The sequence below is a fragment of the Lissotriton vulgaris genome, chromosome 6 (assembly GCF_964263255.1).
Source record: "Lissotriton vulgaris chromosome 6, aLisVul1.2, whole genome shotgun sequence".
Lineage (NCBI taxonomy): Eukaryota > Metazoa > Chordata > Amphibia > Caudata > Salamandridae > Lissotriton > Lissotriton vulgaris.
The window spans coordinates 903,550,315-903,570,517 of NC_141694.1; the positions used below are offsets into that span (position 1 = coordinate 903,550,315).

The following is a 20,203-nucleotide window of genomic DNA, read 5'->3' on the forward strand; positions in this document are numbered from 1 at the left end:
AAAATATATATATCTCTTTAAACTAGCAATTGGACACAAGGTATATATTTGTTCCTTGTAAGAGTCTCGTAAATCTCTGAACTTTTTTTACATATTAATGATTGGGCAAATATGCACTCTCACGGAGGTGAAGAGTCATTTAAATATGGCGGCCACATCTTATATTACTGTTCCATTATTACTGCATTGGTCGCTTTCATAACATGACGTCCACAAAAAACGCCGATTTTCTAAATCTATTTCATTAGCCTTGTTATAGTTTATTTTATTCTAACTGGTATGCCGATATATGAAATAGAGGTTACAAGTAATGCAGGCAATAAGTCTTTATGAACGCGGTAACCCATTCAAATATGGCGGCGAGTTTACGCTCCGCGTTCATAACGTTTACATAAACAACATGGCGCTCACAGAAGACGCCGACACTCGATAGAGCCGGACTCGAGATACGTGAAGTCGGGAAGGGGGATACAGGTAAGGGTTATACACTTGCCATTTAAAATACACGAGTTATTATTTGGCGACAGGTCCTTGGATTTTTTGGTTCTTGTATTTTAGAACCAGTCATAGAAGATATGATGATATAAACACAGATATGGATATTGGAAGTTAACCACAACAAACCCCTTCGCATTGAGATACTGGTAAGGGAATTATTGAATAGATATTCCAGTGTTAAATGTATCTTAGTAGTATGAGTCTAATGACATGGCTCTTTGTTATAGTTTCTGCAAATCTTGGAACTGACAAACGAAATAAATAAACGTGGTGAACGAAGACTAAGAGAGAAAAGGTAAAACAGATTAGATATTGTTTTTCAGGTATTAATGTCATGATCTGTTACATTTAGCCTTGCTATCTCTACTTAACTACACTATTGTCTTCTATATCAAGGTTCTTATTGCAAGGGCTTGTGTCACTTTTTTGCTACTGTATGTTGTACTCATATGGGTCCTTTATTATAGAAAGAAATTGTGAGATGGACTTAGGTGACAAAACTAAGAGTTTCTTCATATCGTTCCTTTGACTACAACTTTTATATATAGACTTATGAGAAAGAGTTTGATAATGTTGATAACGACTTATTTCTTGTGAAGAATGTACATTGTCATATATACTCTTTTGGATTTGGTAATATTTCGGAATGTTTTGTTGTATTTATACTGCTGACACCGGGACTGTCACAAACTGTATTATTTGAATTTGTCACTTGATTAAGGGTACTATGTTTTCTTTCACTTAGGTGGTGACTTTATTAAGAGTATATTCTTAACCTGATTATTGTCAGTAAGATTTATTATTGTTTTATTATTTTGGCTTGCAGCCCTGAGGAAGTTATGTGGCATGAGATTAATGCCCTACGAAACACGTGTTGGCTGCAGTGATTGTTTTTCTTTGGGAATTCTGATTGTTTTCTGAACATTGTAACTTGAACCTTGGACTGATTCTTGACCCGAACAGCGCTTGGATTGGACTTTGAGGAATTGAAATTAAAATACGGATCAATGTATCATAAGACCCGGGAGTCTGAAAAATTATTGGATGAAATTTTGGACTTTTTTGCTTTCATACTTGCTAAATTGATTTTCTTTAAAGTATATTTGATGTTTATAAATATCGCTTGAATTCTGATTGCTCGGCAGGAGTGTTTATAAGCTTTATTCTTGGACTCGTCCACGAGGTTTTAAGGGGGTTGGGTAACCTCCCTTTCCAGCCTAGCAGCAATCTATTTAGATATGTGAGGAGTTTACTTTAAGCCATACTCTTAGCTGTGCGCCCTACTTCCCTGTTACCTAATTAGTTTGTATATTTATTATTTGGGTTGGGCTGCCGCAGTGGCTTTTGTGATAACAATGAATAGGGAACAAGAAGCATTGGATTTATTCAGAAATTTGAGTACTGGCTCATCTGTGAATGTAGCAGTAGCCTCGACGACACCAGCAAAACAGGAAGGTCTTAGAGCCAAATTCATCAGATTGGAAAAACTTAAGAGAGCGGAACTTAATAAATGGTGGGATGCGGTAACACTTAAACAATATCTCAATCTGAACCGCATTCCGAGAGGTCTGAGATCTACCATAATGCCAACTTATGAAGATTTAGAGCCAGACTTACTGGACAAATGGGAGCATGAGTTAACCAGCAGTTCGTGCAACTTAATAAGGATACTAATTGATAATGCTGAGCGCAAAATTGAGAAACTTTTAGTTGAGATTAAAACATGTGAAGATGAAATTAAATTACTTAATCTTCCTGAGGCAACTATGAAAAACTATAATATGCTAGACGAGATCTTGACTAATCTTCAAGCAGATATTAAGAGAAGAAAAGCGCGTAAACTGAAGAGGGATGAGCAAGATTATACAGCTGGCAGGGTATTCACTTTTGCGCGTAAGTTTGATTACCTGTTTCATACGGGGCAAGGAAATAGGAGGAATATGACACCACTCAGCTCAGCTGTAAATACCTCATCGAGTAGCATATCTACAGATGGAGGCACTACAGATGCTCCCAATGTCCTTAGTGGAGATGCTGCGAATAATACTAATTTTTTAGTAGAAGTACAGAGGTTCAAAAGAGGGAGTCGAGACACAGGAGGGAGATTTGGCAATATTCCAAATACAAGACAAGGAGAGGAAGCCGTGGCAGACGCAGGAGAGGTGGCCCCAGGGATGAGAGAGAGACTCAGATCATGGAGGAAATAAATACAGGAACTAATGAGATTGATGTGATCAACCTATCTTCTATTGAATTGTCTGTGGGTATGAACAACGTGCTTAAGAAAGGACTTGGGTATTGTCCTACCAAGAATATTGATTGGTATGATTCAAAGATTGATTTGTATAAATTTGTTCGTCTACTTAAGTTGAAAAAGTTTTTTTCGCAGAAAGAACATGTTAGAGTGAATACTGTGAATAAACCAATACTCACTGATATTACTATTCAAGATCTACATGATACAAGACTGTTGTTATCCCTTACTGAATCTGAAGATGACCCAGTAACTATGAATTCTTTATTGAGAGACCTTGAGATTAATCCAGGTGCAGCTCAAGGTAGTGGTTTCAAAGACAAGTCAAAATGGACACCGCAGTTGTCCACTGGCAATGTTATTGATGCATTTTATAAAGCTGTTACTCTTGAGATTGACAACCTGATTACAAAAGAACGACATCATAGAAAAACATTCCCAGACAATTTAAAGATAGAAGAAAGGGAGGCACTGCGACAGTTGACTGATCATCCTAATCTTATAATACGAAGTGCTGATAAGGGTGGCAACGTTGTCGTGATGAATCGCAGTGATTACAATAATGAAGTTTTATCTCAATTGGGCAATGATAAATATTATGAGAAAGTGGCTGCTAATCCCTTGGAGAAGGTTAAAGCAAAAATAAATGTAAAACTTAAGGAGTGGTATGACAAATGTTTACTTGACTATGATGAATATCTTTTTCTTAAAATTCAATCACCCAAGGCCCCATGTTTGTACTGCTTGCCTAAAGTACATAAGGACAGAGAAAGACCGCCAGGGAGACCGATTATCTCGGGCATTGGTGGGCCTACGGAAAGGTTGTCTCAATTTGTGGACTCATATCTGAGACCATTTGTGCAGAATTTACCCTCGCATATTGAGGACACTAAACATGTCCTCAATATTATGAATGATGTGGCTTGGGACAATGACATGATTTTAGCGACACTTGATGTAGTGTCGTTATATTCAAATATTGATCATGATAAAGGCATTTCAGCCATTGAGAGCTTTTTGAACAACCGGCCGGCTGTATATCTAGACCACTCATCTATGTTGCTTGAGATGACGAGACTGGTTCTTGAGAACAACTACTTTCTCTTTGAATCTACCTGGTATAGACAAAGGACTGGGACTGCGATGGGCTCCAAATTTGCTCCGTCCTTCGCGAACCTCTTCATGGGGAGACTGGAGGCGGAGTGGATTTGGGGCACCAGGGGCAGCCGATGGATAGACCACATATACTACTGGGGTAGATTCATTGACGATTGTTTGTTATTTTGGAGAGGTACAACAGAAGAACTTGAATCTTTTTTTAATTTTCTCAACACCAATGATTTAAACATGACATTTACAACCCAGTATGATAAGAAGAGATTGACCTTTCTGGATATAGAATTGTTTGTTGAGGGGAATAAATTGTATAGCCGTATGTTTCGGAAAGAGACAAGTTGTAATGCTCTTCTAAGAGCTGACAGTTGCCACCCTAAGAGCCAGATCAATTCTATCCCATATGGGGAAATGATTAGAGCAAGAAGAAACTGCTCCAAAGATACTGACTTTGATGCTAATGTTAAAGACATGGTAATGAGATTTAGAAATAGAGGATATGAAAATACAACTGTGACCAAAGCTGTTAGAAAGGTACAAAAACTGAAACGAGAAGATACTCTGTTATCAAAGAAAAAGAATGAGACTATGGGTAAGAGTCAAAAGATTAGAATGATTACGTATTTTGGCACTGGAAGTAATAAACTGTATGGTATTATGAGGAAATATTGGCATATATTACACTCAGATAAAGACTTGAAACCTTACCTTACGGAAAAACCTAGTATTACTTTCAGGAAGGGATTATCCATTGCCAATATTGTAAGCCCCAGTTACCCTAAACCAATCTCTTATCCTGGACAAAGTGATTGGTTGCGAAATCGTCCGAAGGGCTTCCACTACTGTGGAAACTGCAGTTCGTGTTGGTGGGCCAAAAGAAAGGTTGTGAAATTTGAATATAATAACACAGGCATTTTTTATATTGACTCTTTCATTAACTGTGAAACCACCTTTGTTATTTATGTTATTGTCTGCCTGTGTGGGAAGATATATGTCGGTAGTACGGTCAGAAGACTTAAGGACCGGATGGTAGAGCACTACCGGGCACTTAAGAATGGTGACACAAGGTACCCCATAGCCTCACATTCCATTCAGAATAGACTTGACTCTGATAATCACAAATTCTCCTTTCACGGAATAGAACATGTGACTTTGGACAGACGTGGAGGAGACAGATTATTGAAACTGAGACGAAGAGAGGCCCGATGGATTATGGTCCTTCGGGCCGTAGAAGAAGGGCTCAATATTGACACAGAATTACAGTACTTTCTGGGAGAATAGCTATATTGTAATTCTAAAAATTTAAAGATGCAGCTGATGTTTGTGATCTGGCTTTTAGTCTGTAAAATTGATTACTCAGATTATAATGTGTAAAAATAGTTTCTAGTTGATACCTGAGGAACTAGAATGCTAATGCCACGACAACCTCTAATTTTATGTGAACTGGAGTACTGAGGAAAAGTTATGAGGGACTCAGAGCAATGTCACCTTATATGTTAAATAACGTTGGAAAAGCGAATTACTCGATACATACGCATGGTTAATTAGCGCATAACACGCATCATTACATATTTCTTATCAATTTTCGCTCTTCACTATACCAGGCCCATTACCTCCCCCCAGTATTTATTATGTTTTATTATGACCCAATATTGAAAATATATATATCTCTTTAAACTAGCAATTGGACACAAGGTATATATTTGTTCCTTGTAAGAGTCTCGTAAATCTCTGAACTTTTTTTACATATTAATGATTGGGCAAATATGCACTCTCACGGAGGTGAAGAGTCATTTAAATATGGCGGCCACATCTTATATTACTGTTCCATTATTACTGCATTGGTCGCTTTCATAACATGACGTCCACAAAAAACGCCGATTTTCTAAATCTATTTCATTAGCCTTGTTATAGTTTATTTTATTCTAACTGGTATGCCGATATATGAAATAGAGGTTACAAGTAATGCAGGCAATAAGTCTTTATGAACGCGGTAACCCATTCAAATATGGCGGCGAGTTTACGCTCCGCGTTCATAACGTTTACATAAACAACATGGCGCTCACAGAAGACGCCGACACTCGATAGAGCCGGACTCGAGATACGTGAAGTCGGGAAGGGGGATACAGGTAAGGGTTATACACTTGCCATTTAAAATACACGAGTTATTATTTGGCGACAGGTCCTTGGATTTTTTGGTTCTTGTATTTTAGAACCAGTCATAGAAGATATGATGATATAAACACAGATATGGATATTGGAAGTTAACCACAACAAACCCCTTCGCATTGAGATACTGGTAAGGGAATTATTGAATAGATATTCCAGTGTTAAATGTATCTTAGTAGTATGAGTCTAATGACATGGCTCTTTGTTATAGTTTCTGCAAATCTTGGAACTGACAAACGAAATAAATAAACGTGGTGAACGAAGACTAAGAGAGAAAAGGTAAAACAGATTAGATATTGTTTTTCAGGTATTAATGTCATGATCTGTTACATTTAGCCTTGCTATCTCTACTTAACTACACTATTGTCTTCTATATCAAGGTTCTTATTGCAAGGGCTTGTGTCACTTTTTTGCTACTGTATGTTGTACTCATATGGGTCCTTTATTATAGAAAGAAATTGTGAGATGGACTTAGGTGACAAAACTAAGAGTTTCTTCATATCGTTCCTTTGACTACAACTTTTATATATAGACTTATGAGAAAGAGTTTGATAATGTTGATAACGACTTATTTCTTGTGAAGAATGTACATTGTCATATATACTCTTTTGGATTTGGTAATATTTCGGAATGTTTTGTTGTATTTATACTGCTGACACCGGGACTGTCACAAACTGTATTATTTGAATTTGTCACTTGATTAAGGGTACTATGTTTTCTTTCACTTAGGTGGTGACTTTATTAAGAGTATATTCTTAACCTGATTATTGTCAGTAAGATTTATTATTGTTTTATTATTTTGGCTTGCAGCCCTGAGGAAGTTATGTGGCATGAGATTAATGCCCTACGAAACACGTGTTGGCTGCAGTGATTGTTTTTCTTTGGGAATTCTGATTGTTTTCTGAACATTGTAACTTGAACCTTGGACTGATTCTTGACCCGAACAGCGCTTGGATTGGACTTTGAGGAATTGAAATTAAAATACGGATCAATGTATCATAAGACCCGGGAGTCTGAAAAATTATTGGATGAAATTTTGGACTTTTTTGCTTTCATACTTGCTAAATTGATTTTCTTTAAAGTATATTTGATGTTTATAAATATCGCTTGAATTCTGATTGCTCGGCAGGAGTGTTTATAAGCTTTATTCTTGGACTCGTCCACGAGGTTTTAAGGGGGTTGGGTAACCTCCCTTTCCAGCCTAGCAGCAATCTATTTAGATATGTGAGGAGTTTACTTTAAGCCATACTCTTAGCTGTGCGCCCTACTTCCCTGTTACCTAATTAGTTTGTATACTGAATTAATTTGGGGCTGATTAATGTGTCACAGAATATTTTTTTAGCTGGCACCTGCTTCCTTAGTGCTTCCTGATTAGTGATCTTTTGAACTTGCTAAGTGCTTTCATTGTTGCAAAATTAGTTACAACACCTGCCCTGCCCCAACTGACAATAATGAATTAGGGGCTGATTAATGGATTTGAACCTCCAGCCTGGCTCCTGCTTGTCTCCCTTAGCTGTAATTCAGGACCTTTGTGGCATATGTGTAACTATTCTGAGGTTCAGAGCAGGGTCACATAATAGTTGCAACTGGCAACTGAACTCTGGAGGGGCCCCTCAGGAAGCACTACAGGAAATGGCTACTAATGATGAGCCTGAACTTTTGAACCTGGTAAGTAGTTTCAGTTTTGCTAAGATCGTATTTCTGCAATTTTGCACTTATTCGCGGGGCGCGAAGTTGTACTAGGAAGCCGCGAACTCACGCGAACAGTGCGAGCAGTGCGAGCAAAATCCGCTGCTCGCGGATTTGCGGATTTTGCGGGAGATTCGCGAATCTCGCGGATTGTGAATTTACCGAAAATCCGCAAAATCCGCGAGCGAAACGGATTTTCCGCCCATGCTTAGGGCTATTGCCTCTCCGGAATCAGTCCGGTGTGCGATCCCGCAGACAAGCGATACAGGTCTGTCTTAATACAGCTGAAAAAGTATATGAAAGATTGCGGGAAATTGTGCACTCTATTTTATTCCAAATAATCTTAGTATTGAATTTCAGTCGTTCGGCGTGGTACGCTAGTAATATGCCTGCCTCGCATATGACAAATACAGATGGTGGGGTCAAGTCCCTAGGGTAACTTGGATACTAGCGTGCACTGCTGTGTTCGCTGTACCTCTAAATAAACTATGTAAACTAATTTTTTCAAAACAAAATTCAGACATTTTTTAAATTTCTTTTAAATTATTCATAACTCAGTAATTTGAACATTCACACAACAACATGCATTTTATTTTACATGCATTAATACAATCAATTGATGCTGTATAAAACTTCAGTATAAAAGAGCCCAATGCATTTCGTGACAAACTGTCCCTTCATCAGGGACAAACATCCGTGAAAGAGGAAGAAGGAAAAAACGGTTATGCAAGACTGCCTTCAAGTTGACCTCACGAAAACCTTGTGTGACCTCAGAGTCACCTATAATTTTCGCCGCGTAATAGTTCACCTCTTGAATGCTTAAAAGACTGCTTGTGTCCTCTCAGTCGTGGTACCAAAAACAATAATTGTACGAAGTGTAATGGTCTTCATGCTCGCATCAATTGTGCGAAGACCAGGACATCAGACATTGCTGACACTTTTATGCATTGCATCCTTGTTCCGGATTGGATCACTGCTGCTTCTATCTTTACCATTTTAGTGATCTCTGTCCCCCTAGCTGGAGAGTGCATGCTAGTCCTGAACTCAAAAGCCCTTTATCTATTTTCTCATTTATTGTGTTTGCTCCAGCATGTGCAATTATGTATATTATTAAGATTTTAATTAATCAAACAATAAAGAACATTCATTTATACCTTGGAAGATGATGGAGGGTTGTGTGGTGATTGTTTGAAGGGGTGCAAAGACAAAAGAGGGGTCCAAAATGCTTATTTCCACTAATTCATTTTCAATAGAAGTTTGTATTAAAAATAGTGTGAAAACAGCTTAACATATTTTCATGAAATTGGGCAGGATTATACATTATGGTGTGCAGATGATCCTTTTGAGTACTACTGGTAAGTATTTTTTAAGTTATAAGGCATTTTAACTCAGTAATATTTGTTACACTTCTCCTACGCATAACTTATTGGTATTTCGTGGTGGTTCGCTGAAGTGCTACAGTACCTAGAGATGACAAAGCACTATGGGCCTCATTTATGAGGCTATGCGTCACTCTTACGCCGCCGGTGCGTCACTTTTTGTGACGCACCAGTGGCGTAAAAAATGCGCCTTGTTGCGCCATATTTACAAAGTGACGCATCTAGGTAGATGCGTCACTTTGTAAACCCCTGCGCCACATTATACCTGCGCCCGGTATAATGTATGCAAGGGGGGAGCGTATTGACGCAAGAAAGGTCGTAGAAGTGACGCAGTGAAATCTATGAGATTTCACTGCGTTACTTCTAGGACGCCGTTGCGTCAAAATCTTGCGCCTGCCTCACAGCAGGCGTAAGACTGATGCAGGCCCTTTCACATGGGGCTTGCCCATGTGAAAGGACGCATTGCTGGAGTTGCATCACTTTTGTGACACACTCCAGCAATGCGTCACTTTTGCGCTTACAGGTACGTCAGAAATACTGACGTATCTGTAATTCCTTGCGCAATGATGCGTCATATTGTAAATATGACGCATCATTGGGGTCGCAAGGAGGGCGCAATGAAAAGTGACGCATTGCTGTTTTCTCGCAGCGATGCGTCACTTTTCATAAATGAGGCCCCATGTGATTAGCTAATGTCTGCCTTTACAAACGTTGAAGGCAGCCCTGGTTTTTGGAATACACTTAGTCTTTGTTCTCCATTTCACCCTTCGGGATACATAAGTATTAGGTCTTATATTTTTTCCATGTCTATTACCCCTTTACTAAAGAGGTAATAGATAGGGCAAATTATTTATTAGTTTCTATAGTTTTTTTTATGTATGGAGTACTGCAGTACTTCCTAGGAAGTAAATAAATATGCTAAACAATTTAAAATACACTGTACTATACTATATATTACAAATAGAGGGGCATATTACCAACGATTAGAGATATTTATCGCTAACTAGGCTTAGCAATGATTTTTTATCACTAAGCATCGCTGGAAATTATCTCTGAGATAACGTGCTATTAGCTACGTTTATCTCCAAAGCGATAATTTTTCCGCCAATAGCGTGAATATCGCTGAGAATACAGCGATATTCATGCATTAGCGACTAAAAGTTCTTAGCCATGTTATCCACCTCCCATTGGATAACATGGCTAAGAACTGGTCTGGGCAGGTGTTAGTTTTTGGCGATATTCGCGCTTGGCGCGAATATTGCCATCGCTAAGCCTGCCTTGCTAATAGGCGTTAGCGACTGCTTTCAGTTGCTAACGGGTTGGGAACGCCCACTTTGCATGTCATTAGCGATAATTATCGCTAACATGCAAAGCGGGCCCCAAACCGCTCGCTATCGCCTACAAGCTGTCGCTAACTGCTGTTAGCGACAGCTTGCTAATAGGGCGATAGAATTTTCGCCGCTTAGCAGCCGAAAACGGCCGCTAAAGCGGCGAAAATTGCCTATTGCCCCCCTTGATAATATGCCCCATAGTGTAGTACAGAGATTTACCATTTTTAACATATTTAAATCTTCACAAACATTCTACGGAGACCCGTTGTAATACTTACATATTAGAGTGCTACTTAAAAAAAATTATGCAGTTCTCCATAAACTGCTGATAAATATATAGAAAATTATAAATATATTTCCCTATTAACACTTTCATAAAGTGGTAATATGTAGGTACACCAATAAAACCTAATACTTTCCTATACATAAGACCCTATCCCAGAATGGAGTGAAAGTGTGCAGAAAACTACATGGCTGTCATTTACATTTAGTAAAGACAGTCATTAGCCAATCAGATACTGTCTTCTTATTGGCATGTATGCTGTACAATGCAAAGTTACAGCGGTATACCACGGCACAATATATTACAAAGTATTTTAACACTTGTACCTTTAAGACAACTTACACTATTTAAACCTACTACCAGAAGTACTTATCATAATACATTTCCTCACTGATAATTTTATATTTCTACTGAGGATTCCAAGCCTGATGGTGGGGAATAATTCAAGCATGCACATGAATAAGTCAGTGCTGGAGAACATAGTGTGAGATGTGCAAAGCAATTTTGGCAATATAAATATTGTGATTCACAAACTAACAGAGCTTGCAGCCACACCATAACGGATTCACACAGGGGGCGGGTCCCCATGGCCCCCCTTACTCATTGAGCATTGTACTGACAACATCAGGGGGTGTAACAAGTGTTCCAGGGTACCAGCGCCTGCTTCCCCTGATATCTTTCCTAATAGAAACATTTGTTTTATTTCAAAGAAGAGCCAATTACTTTAAAGAAGATGAGCCTCATAAAAAATGTATTTTTTTATTTGGGAATGCAAATACAGGGGTGGTGGTCTGCTGTCCCCTGCAGGCCACCATCCCTGTATTTATAGCCAGTAACAAGGCTTCCGAATTGGTAGGTCATTCTGTGACCCCCTGCAACTGGTGACTTTACAAAGAAAGTTAAAGGTTCATAGTTCTTTTGGCAAAATCAAATACTGGTCTCGAAAAGTTGGTGTACAATTTGTGACCGCTATGAAAGGACATCTGTCCAATGGCTCCTTTACAGTGAGGAACAAGGTGCTGGGCTTTTCCTTAAAAAAAAGAAAGCAAGTGATTTATAATTTCTTACCTGGGATCCAATAGTCTCTTGGAAGCAACGGCCGAGTTGAGTCTTGGCAGAGATAGGATAGTGATGAGAAATGGTCTGCTGATGGGTATATGTTGCGTGTGGTCCCTGGTGCTTGTTCTGGATTGGCACGCTCTGGTAGGAGATCTGAGAGTGACCCGCCTGAGCATCATTCACTTTCTGCCCGGCCGAGGAGCTGTCCATCCTCGACACCTGATGGAACGTAACCGACGCTTCAGGAGGGTGCTTTACGTGAATGTTGACCATGCTTGGTGGCAATTTCACTGCAATACAATGAATGTGATGTATATGATTTAAGCATGAGTAATGCAGTGACAGTAGAAAAAGATATACATCTAGAAACCTCTATCAGAGCATTAACCATTCAAATCGTCTGAAGCGACCCAAAATATAGTAACAGTAAAATAGATCATTTTAAAGTGCTCACTGAAACCTCGATGCATCTGTGTTATACAGTAGCACACACATTCGTTAGCTAAACATGGCTCTGTGTGTACCTAGCACATTAATATTCATATGGCTGTAATGCAGAAGGCAAACGTGCATTCATATGGCTGGTGCACATTGGCACAAACTCTATTTGGATGCCTACAGGAGAACCTCTTGAATGAGTTCAGATCTGATCACAGCCTTACTCCCTCAGTTTGTGCAACCCCATTATTGGTGAAGATGTAGAGGACGTATTTGAATCGGAGTAAAGTCAGGGACCACAACCTCAAACTTGAGTAAACCCATACCATCCACATGACTCATCTAGTGCGTCACCAAAGGGTCCCATACATTGCCACTTTTTAAAGCGCCACTCCAGTAGTGGTCTTAAAGCAGACTTACTTTTGGAGGGCTGGGGTAGGTAGCAGTGTTAGTGGGATCACACTACTTACAGGCCATTGTGCCTCCTTTAATCAAGTGATAGCCTTAAAGCTGTACTAACTGGCCCATGAAGTCAACCATTGCATATTTGTATCATAAAAGGGAACCCTATGCTCTTTGTGTAAAACATTTGTTATGGGTCACCTGGTTATGGTAGCGGTGTTTCTTTAGCCTCTGAAGCCCGAAAATCTGATTAAACAGTCCTCGATCCCATGCAGGGGTTTACGCGCTGCAAACAGACCATTTCACCTTAAACAAGCATTTATAAATATGTGCAGAATGCTAATTTTTTGTTAAACTCAAGTGTCCGAAATTAAGGGTATTTTCCATGCTCATTTCACATAAGGTAAAATGTTAATGTCTTGTAATCAGCATACCAGATCAGTTTCCCCTCATGAGCTTTTTAATCATTTCTGGTAATTTCCATTAGCTATTGCAGTAATACGCGGAGATCCCCTGGCAATGTTGCGCCCCTCTGAGTAACTATACCCAATGACAGTATTTGGCTCCCAGAGGTCACTTGCCGCAATGACCAGTGGGTTCTGCCAGGCATCCCCCAGAATAACAAGACATGTTCCAAATATCGCGGAAATGACTGGCGGCAATGTTAATACCACATCACAGATTTCTGTGTTATGTACTGAATAAGCTCTTCATCAAGGCTATAGACTTCACATCTCACTTTTATGTTCCACCAGCTCCAAACACACGTAATCAAACTTCTTTTAATAAGTATCAGATGTATTTCTTGGCTGTAAGGGCCTTTTCTGTCTTTCTAGCCTCCCACTGCACTGTGGATCCTTTGGGTATATATTATGCAGTCACATTTCTATCTCATTTTTACAGCCTCTCCTTTGCCTAATAGCACAAGTCTTCCAACTCGAGCCCCATGTTCAAGTGCCAATACATTTTCTTATAAACAACCGTTTGCTGTCAGTGTAAATATTCATGTGTTAATCCATTATTTCGCATTTTACTTAAAAAAACGTATGATACATATTTCTCTCTAATTGGGGCTTTTCAGAGCAGTGTAGCAGTGCCATTTTAAAACACCCTCTAGACATGCCTGTTTTCTACTACTTGAAGGCGTACTGTTGCTTGCTCCCGCATTATCCTTAGAGCCCGGATACCCGTTAAGGTCCTATTCGCCCTCTACAAGATCCCTTCATTCATTCGATTGAAAGCATCTTGTGTGTTTGATCAGTACCTGATTGCAGTAATACGTGCACTCGTTCAAATCAATTTTGGGCTAGTCCAGCAAAGGAAAGATCTTGAAAACCAGCAGTGTCATCCTTTTAGACCAGCAACAAAAAGTTCAATCAATTGGACACTTGTGTAAGGGTATGATAGGGGGATGTTTTAGTGAGGATCTCACCAGTTGCTTTTATGTCCTGTTGGAAATATAATACATCTTTCTTGTTGCCTTAAGGAATGTGGAAGTCATATCCACAACAGTGCTTAATCTGTTGGTGGTTGGAGGCAGCTGACATTATCAATCATTTTTGGGGACCAAGACTTATATTTGATTATCAGAAACTGACCAAGAGTAAGACAGAAACACAGGAAAGGGAGAACGAAGAAGGCTAAAGAAACAATGGGAAAACACCGAGAAAGGCAGGATGAAAAAGAACATACAGGAGTGAAAAAAGTCAGAAAATATAGAGTGGTGTAAGAAAGATAGGTGAGGGGAATCAAGATTAGGCAGTCTTGGCATTTGGCACACACCTGAAATTTGTCAGCGCTTATGGTAGCCTCCTAAGAATAACTTTGGGTTTCTGCGCGGATTTTTCACAAATTAAACACATGTACATGGGTCACAAGCTTTATCAGTTGGATCTTTGGTAAAACGAATTTTGCAAGTTATTAAGCAAATTTGTGTCCCAATTGCAGTACATCTGCTTACACTGGTTACTAATATCCAATTGTCTTCAAATAGTTAACTATTTTAATGTTAATTTACTTATCTGAATACTATCTGAATTTATTATCTTGAACGTCAGTCTATTTTTCTTCTCAAAAATGACGACTGTTCAGAAACCATGAGAAACTCCAACAAACAAATACATTTTTTGCTACGGAAAGTTAGAGTGGACACATTACCTTTAACTCCCTGGTTCTGACCTGTCACTGTCAGTGGCAACTGATGCATCGAGTGAATGACATGAGATCCGGCCGGCCTGCTCGCCTGTTGAGGGTGCTGGTATACTTTCTGGAAATTGGTGTTCTGCACTGGGATCTGGCAAAGCTTCCCGGTGAAGTTAGGTGGGCACTGGCATTTGTCTCGAGAGCGGCACTCGCCTCCGTTCATGCAGGGAAGGTGACAGATAACTAAAATACAGAAACAAAATGCAGCAAGATTAGTAATGGCTCCACGAACACCAGGTTTCCAAGTGCTCGCCACTGTCATGTTATTTCATGGCTTGGTTTACACCGGGTTTCTAGGTGCTCTGCACTGTCATGTTATTTCATGGCCTGGCTTATACCGGGTTTCTCAGTGCTCGACACTGTCAATGTTATTTCATGGCTTGGCTTGTACCTGGTTTCTAGGTGCTCTGCACTGTCATGTTATTTCATGGCCTGGCTTATACCGGGTTTCTAGGTGCTCTGCACTGTCATGTTATTTCATGGCCTGGCTTATACCGGGTTTCTCAGTGCTCGACACTGTCATTTTATTTCATGGCCTGGCTTATACCGGGTTTCTAGGTGCTCTGCACTGTCATGTTATTTCATGGCCTGGCTTATACCGGGTTTCTAGGTGCTCTGCACTGTCATGTTATTTCATGGCCTGGCTTATACCGGGTTTCTCAGTGCTCGACACTGTCATTTTATTTCATGGCTTGGCTTATACCGGGTTTCTAGGTGCTCTGCACTGCCATGTTATTTCATGGCCTGGCTTATAACTGGTTTCTCGGTACTCAGCAATGTCATGTTATTTCATGCTTGGCTTACATCGGGTTTCTAGGTGCTCTGCATTGTCATTTAATTTCATGCTTGGCTTACATCGAGTGTCTCGGTGCACCGCACTGTCATGTTATTTCATGGCTTGGCTTATACCGGGTTTCTCGGTGCTCGGCACTGTCATGTTATTTCATGGCTTGGCTCACATCAGGTTTCTAGGTGCTCAGTATTGTCATGTTATTTCATGGCTTGGCTTATACCTGGTTTCTCGGTGTTCGCCACTGTCATGTTATTTCATGGCCTGGCTTATACCTGGTTTCTCGGTGCACGGCACTGTCATGTTATTTCATGGCTTGGCTCACATCAGGTTTCTAGGTGCTCAGTATTGTCATGTTATTTCATGGCTTGGCTTATACCAGGTTTCTCGGTGTTCGCCACTGTCATGTTATTTCATACCTTGGCTTACACAGAGTTTCTCTGAGCTCGCCACAGTCATGTTATTTCATGGCTTGGCTTACAACAGGTTTCTCTGTGTTCGCCACTGTAATGTTATTTCATGCCTTGGCTTACACCGAGTTTCTCTGAGCTCGCCACAGTCCTGTTATTTCATGGCTTGGCTTACACCAGGTTTCTCGGTGTTCGCCACTGTCATGTTATTTCATACGTTGGCTTACACCGAGTTTCTCTGAGCTCGCCACAGTCATGTTATTTCATGGCTTGGCTTACACCAGGTTTCTCTGAGCTCGCCACAGTCATGTTATTTCATGGCTTGGCTTACAACAGGTTTCTCTGTGTTCGCCACTGTAATGTTATTTCATGCCTTGGCTTACACCGAGTTTCTCTGAGCTCGCCACAGTCATGTTATTTCATGGCTTGGCATACACCAGGTTTCTCGGTGTTCGCCACTGTCATGTTATTTCATACCTTGGCTTACACCGAGTATCTCTGAGCTCGCCACAGTCATGTTATTTCATGGCTTGGCTTACACCAGGTTTCTCGGTGTTCGCCACTGTCATGTTATTTCATGCCTTGGCTTACATAGAGGTTCTCGGAGCTCGCAACAGTCATGTTATTTCATTGCTTGCTTACACCGGGTTTCTAGGTGCTCCACCACTGTCATATTATTTCATGGCTGGCTTGAAGACTTTTGGTATTTGCTGCTGACAGCGTCTGCAATGGCACATAACTTTTAACACACCTCCAAATAGCATAGTTCAGACAAATGATTCCCAACCTTTTCCCCTGGAGGAACCTATAATATAATTTTTCATATCATATCCCAAGTTACCCTACTTTAAAAAATATTTATTGGCCGAAAAACAGTTGATAGTTGTGAGCGCAAGTCAATTACACTAAATGTATTGGCATGAAAATGTATTTTTAAGAGCTGCCACAATGTATGTATGTCAGCTAATTCGTAAGAATAAAAATGTAATCATTTTGTATGTTGTTTTTTTATAGTCTAATTATTTTTTCCAATAACAAAAATAAAAAACTTGCTTACTCTAAATATTACAGTCATTGCGATCAGTGTAACTGTACTCTCTACTCAAGACTCACTCAGTTGCCTGGTCACCACTCTTAAAAACAAACCTTTTCAAACAATCTGGTAGCAGGGAGGTAGAATATGGGCAAGAAATGCAGAGAATTGTGGGATTCTCTGAACTTGAACTGTAGATAGGAACCCCTTTTCCATGTGTGCTCAGTGCTGCTCTTTTTTGTTTGCTAGAAGAGGGCATGCCTATCTGATACCACTGGTGAAGCTGCACCACATCAATACAAAATGAAAAAAAGACACATTACACCTAAATGTAGGGTCTATTACAAGTGCAGCCGTCTCGAGCCTGCCATAGCCATGGTGGTGGTCAAACTACCTAATTAAAAGTCTGGCTGTCGGACAGCCACCAGCCTGTCACAACACCGACAGCACCGCCAAGATCCTGGATCCTGCAATGCTGGCAGTGTGCAGATTGGGGAGGAATGGAGGCTGTTCCGAGCACAGCACCACCGTCCATATTACGACTTGCCTTTCCTCAAGCCTTTACATGGTGGTAAAACCGCCATGAAAAAGTTGTCAGAAAGGCAGAGTGGGGGCCTCAAACAGGACCGCTAGGTGTTTTAGCCCATGGGAGGTTGTGCATGCAGCACATGTGCAGGTGCGGCTAGTGTTGCCCCAATGCTCTGTGAGCAGTTTAAAAAAGGAAAAATAAAATGATGACAACAAACGTTATGGTTAGGGGCGGGGCGGGCTCTAACAGGAACAGGGGAGGAGTGGTAGGCACTCACTTAAGTGTCAAGACTGTTTGGCCAGCACTCCCAGGCCAAACACTCTCAGGCCAAACAGACCAAACACTCTCAGGACAGCACTCTCATGCTGTACTACGGCCTGGGTGAAGAACATGCCCAGGCCCCCAGACCCTCTCTGATCACGAACCACTGCGCTTAGACCAAACAGGACGCTGTTCAGCAGCATCGTGATTGGCTACGGGAGTCTGGAAGCCTGGGTGCATCCTGTTCCTGCCCTTGGAAGCAGGCGAAGAGGACCAAGAGGCAGCAGACAGCCTGCAGGTAAGTGCTTTTTGAAAATGATTTATTTTCTTTTGTTTACCCCCCCGGCCAAGCCCGCCCACACCTCCACCCATCCTCTCATTCCTCCACTCCTGTTAAGTTGCGGTCGCCATTGATGTTGTGCCCCCCTTTGCAATTGTTCCTTAGTTCATGCAATGTGTGCCATGCACAACAAGGTGCATGACACATATTGCACAGGTGTGCAGACGGTGCTGCACCGCAGCGGTATCTGCTGAGGCTTCACTTAATGGCAGAACCATGCCGCTGCGGTGGGACTGCCGACCTCGAACTGCCGCCCAAGCCATCCACTCGTAATGTGGAGGTCTAAAGACAACCAGCATTGCCATGTTTCAGTGTATGTGGCTTCGGTGGTCCGGTGGTCGGACCACCAAAGTCGTAATAAGCCCCAGAAACTTGCATACAAACTGATAAGAACAAAACAAAGAGGCAGTTGTTAGGAAATGGGGTTAGTCTAGGATAGCCAACTGCGAGACAAAATGTCTTGCAATATTTCAAGGAATGTTTGGAATTCTTGGAAACATATAAAATAAATTATTTCATAGTTAATTTATTTCTTACATATTATTTATTACTCAGTATTCCAGAAAAAACAAGCTACTTACCTGTACACTGTGGTTCTCCAGTATGCCGCTCTACAAATGTCTGAGAGCGATACTACCGCGAACAAAGCGGCAGAATTAGCCATCTTCCTTGTCAAATGGGCCTTAACCTTTGAAGTCAGAGGCCTTCCCCTCTTCTCTTGACAGAATGCAATTGCTCAAGATATCCATCTGGAAATACCATTTCTGGATAATGCCAACCCCTTCCTGGGGATGGCGAAAGCGATAAGCAGTTGGTTTGATTTTCTAAAAAGACTTTGTCCTCTCAATATAAAATCTTAAGCAGCTTCTGACATCCAACGCGTGATGGGATCTTTCAGCTATAGATGTTGGATCTTTGACGTATGCAGGTAGGACAATAGGTTTTTTGGGTGGAATGACGTCGGAACTTTCGGAATTCATTTTGGATTTGTTCTCAGCACTACTTTTTCTTTCTTAAACTGCACAAAAGGTTCAAAAATTGAAAAGGCCTGGATCTCACTGACTCTTCTGGCTGATGTCAAAGCCAGAAGTAGAGCTATTTTCCATGACACATACTTCAAGTCAGCTTTACGAACGGGTTCGAAAGGTGACTTCATCATCTGTGCAAGGACTGAGTTAAGCTGCCAAGGTACCGCTGGATGTTTTATTGGAGGGAAATCCCTGAATAGACCCTTCATAAACTCCTTTGTTACTCTGTCAGACCAAAGAGAAGGTTGCCCCGGCCTTTTGCGATATCGTGAAATCGCCGCACGATGCACCTTCAGAGCTGAATGGGCTAAACCTGCTTTGGCTAAGTACAGTAAATACAGTAGGATTTGGTCTGGTGTTGAAAGCAGAGGGTGTAAAGAGTGATCCAAAAAACCACTGGCTTTATATGTTTTATTGGTGGAAAATGCTCTTGAATAAGTCAGAATATCACAGCATTCCTGAGGAATATTCAAGGATTGGAATTCATGGTCATGTGGTTTCAAGCTGATAAATTTAGCGAGCTTATTTGAGGATGTACCACTTGTCCCTTGTCCATAGATATTAGATCATGCACCAGCGGAAATTGAACACAAGGGGATACAGACATTCGTAGAAGCACCGTGAACCAGTAGTGTCTCGGCCATGCCGGAGCTATGACTATCAGGTGGCACGGTTCCGATTTCATTTTCCTCAGCACCTTCGGAATTAGAGGGAATGGAGGAAATGCATAAGCAAAAATTCCGGTCCATCGTAGCTGAAGGGCATTCCCCCATGAGACTTTTTAAGGGAATCTGCTCGCAAACCTTTTGCATTTCTTGTTGTATCGAGTGCCTAATAGGTCCAACCCTGGAGTTCCCCATAGGTGGAATATCTGGAGAATCCAATGTTGATCCCATTCGTGGCATAGGCTTGCAGACCTGCTCAATGAATCTGCCTACATGTTGTGGATTGCTGGGACATGCTGAACCTGTAAAATGCTTTAGAAGCCACTGCCA

At 40.8% G+C, this 20,203-nt stretch overlaps 1 protein-coding gene across 1 annotated transcript in view; it reads right to left on the reverse strand.

Moving 5' to 3' along the window:
• The window catches only part of LTBP1 (latent transforming growth factor beta binding protein 1), a 1,129,437-nt gene that overhangs the window by 476,903 nt on the left and 632,331 nt on the right, over positions 1-20,203 (reverse strand). Inside the window, exons 6-7 of the mRNA XM_086926894.1 lie at positions 14,773-15,000; positions 11,785-12,065 (exon numbers count right to left, since the gene is read on the reverse strand). Coding sequence (XP_086783020.1) covers positions 11,785-12,065; positions 14,773-15,000 — 509 coding nt within the window. The remainder of the gene's footprint in view (positions 1-11,784; positions 12,066-14,772; positions 15,001-20,203) is intronic.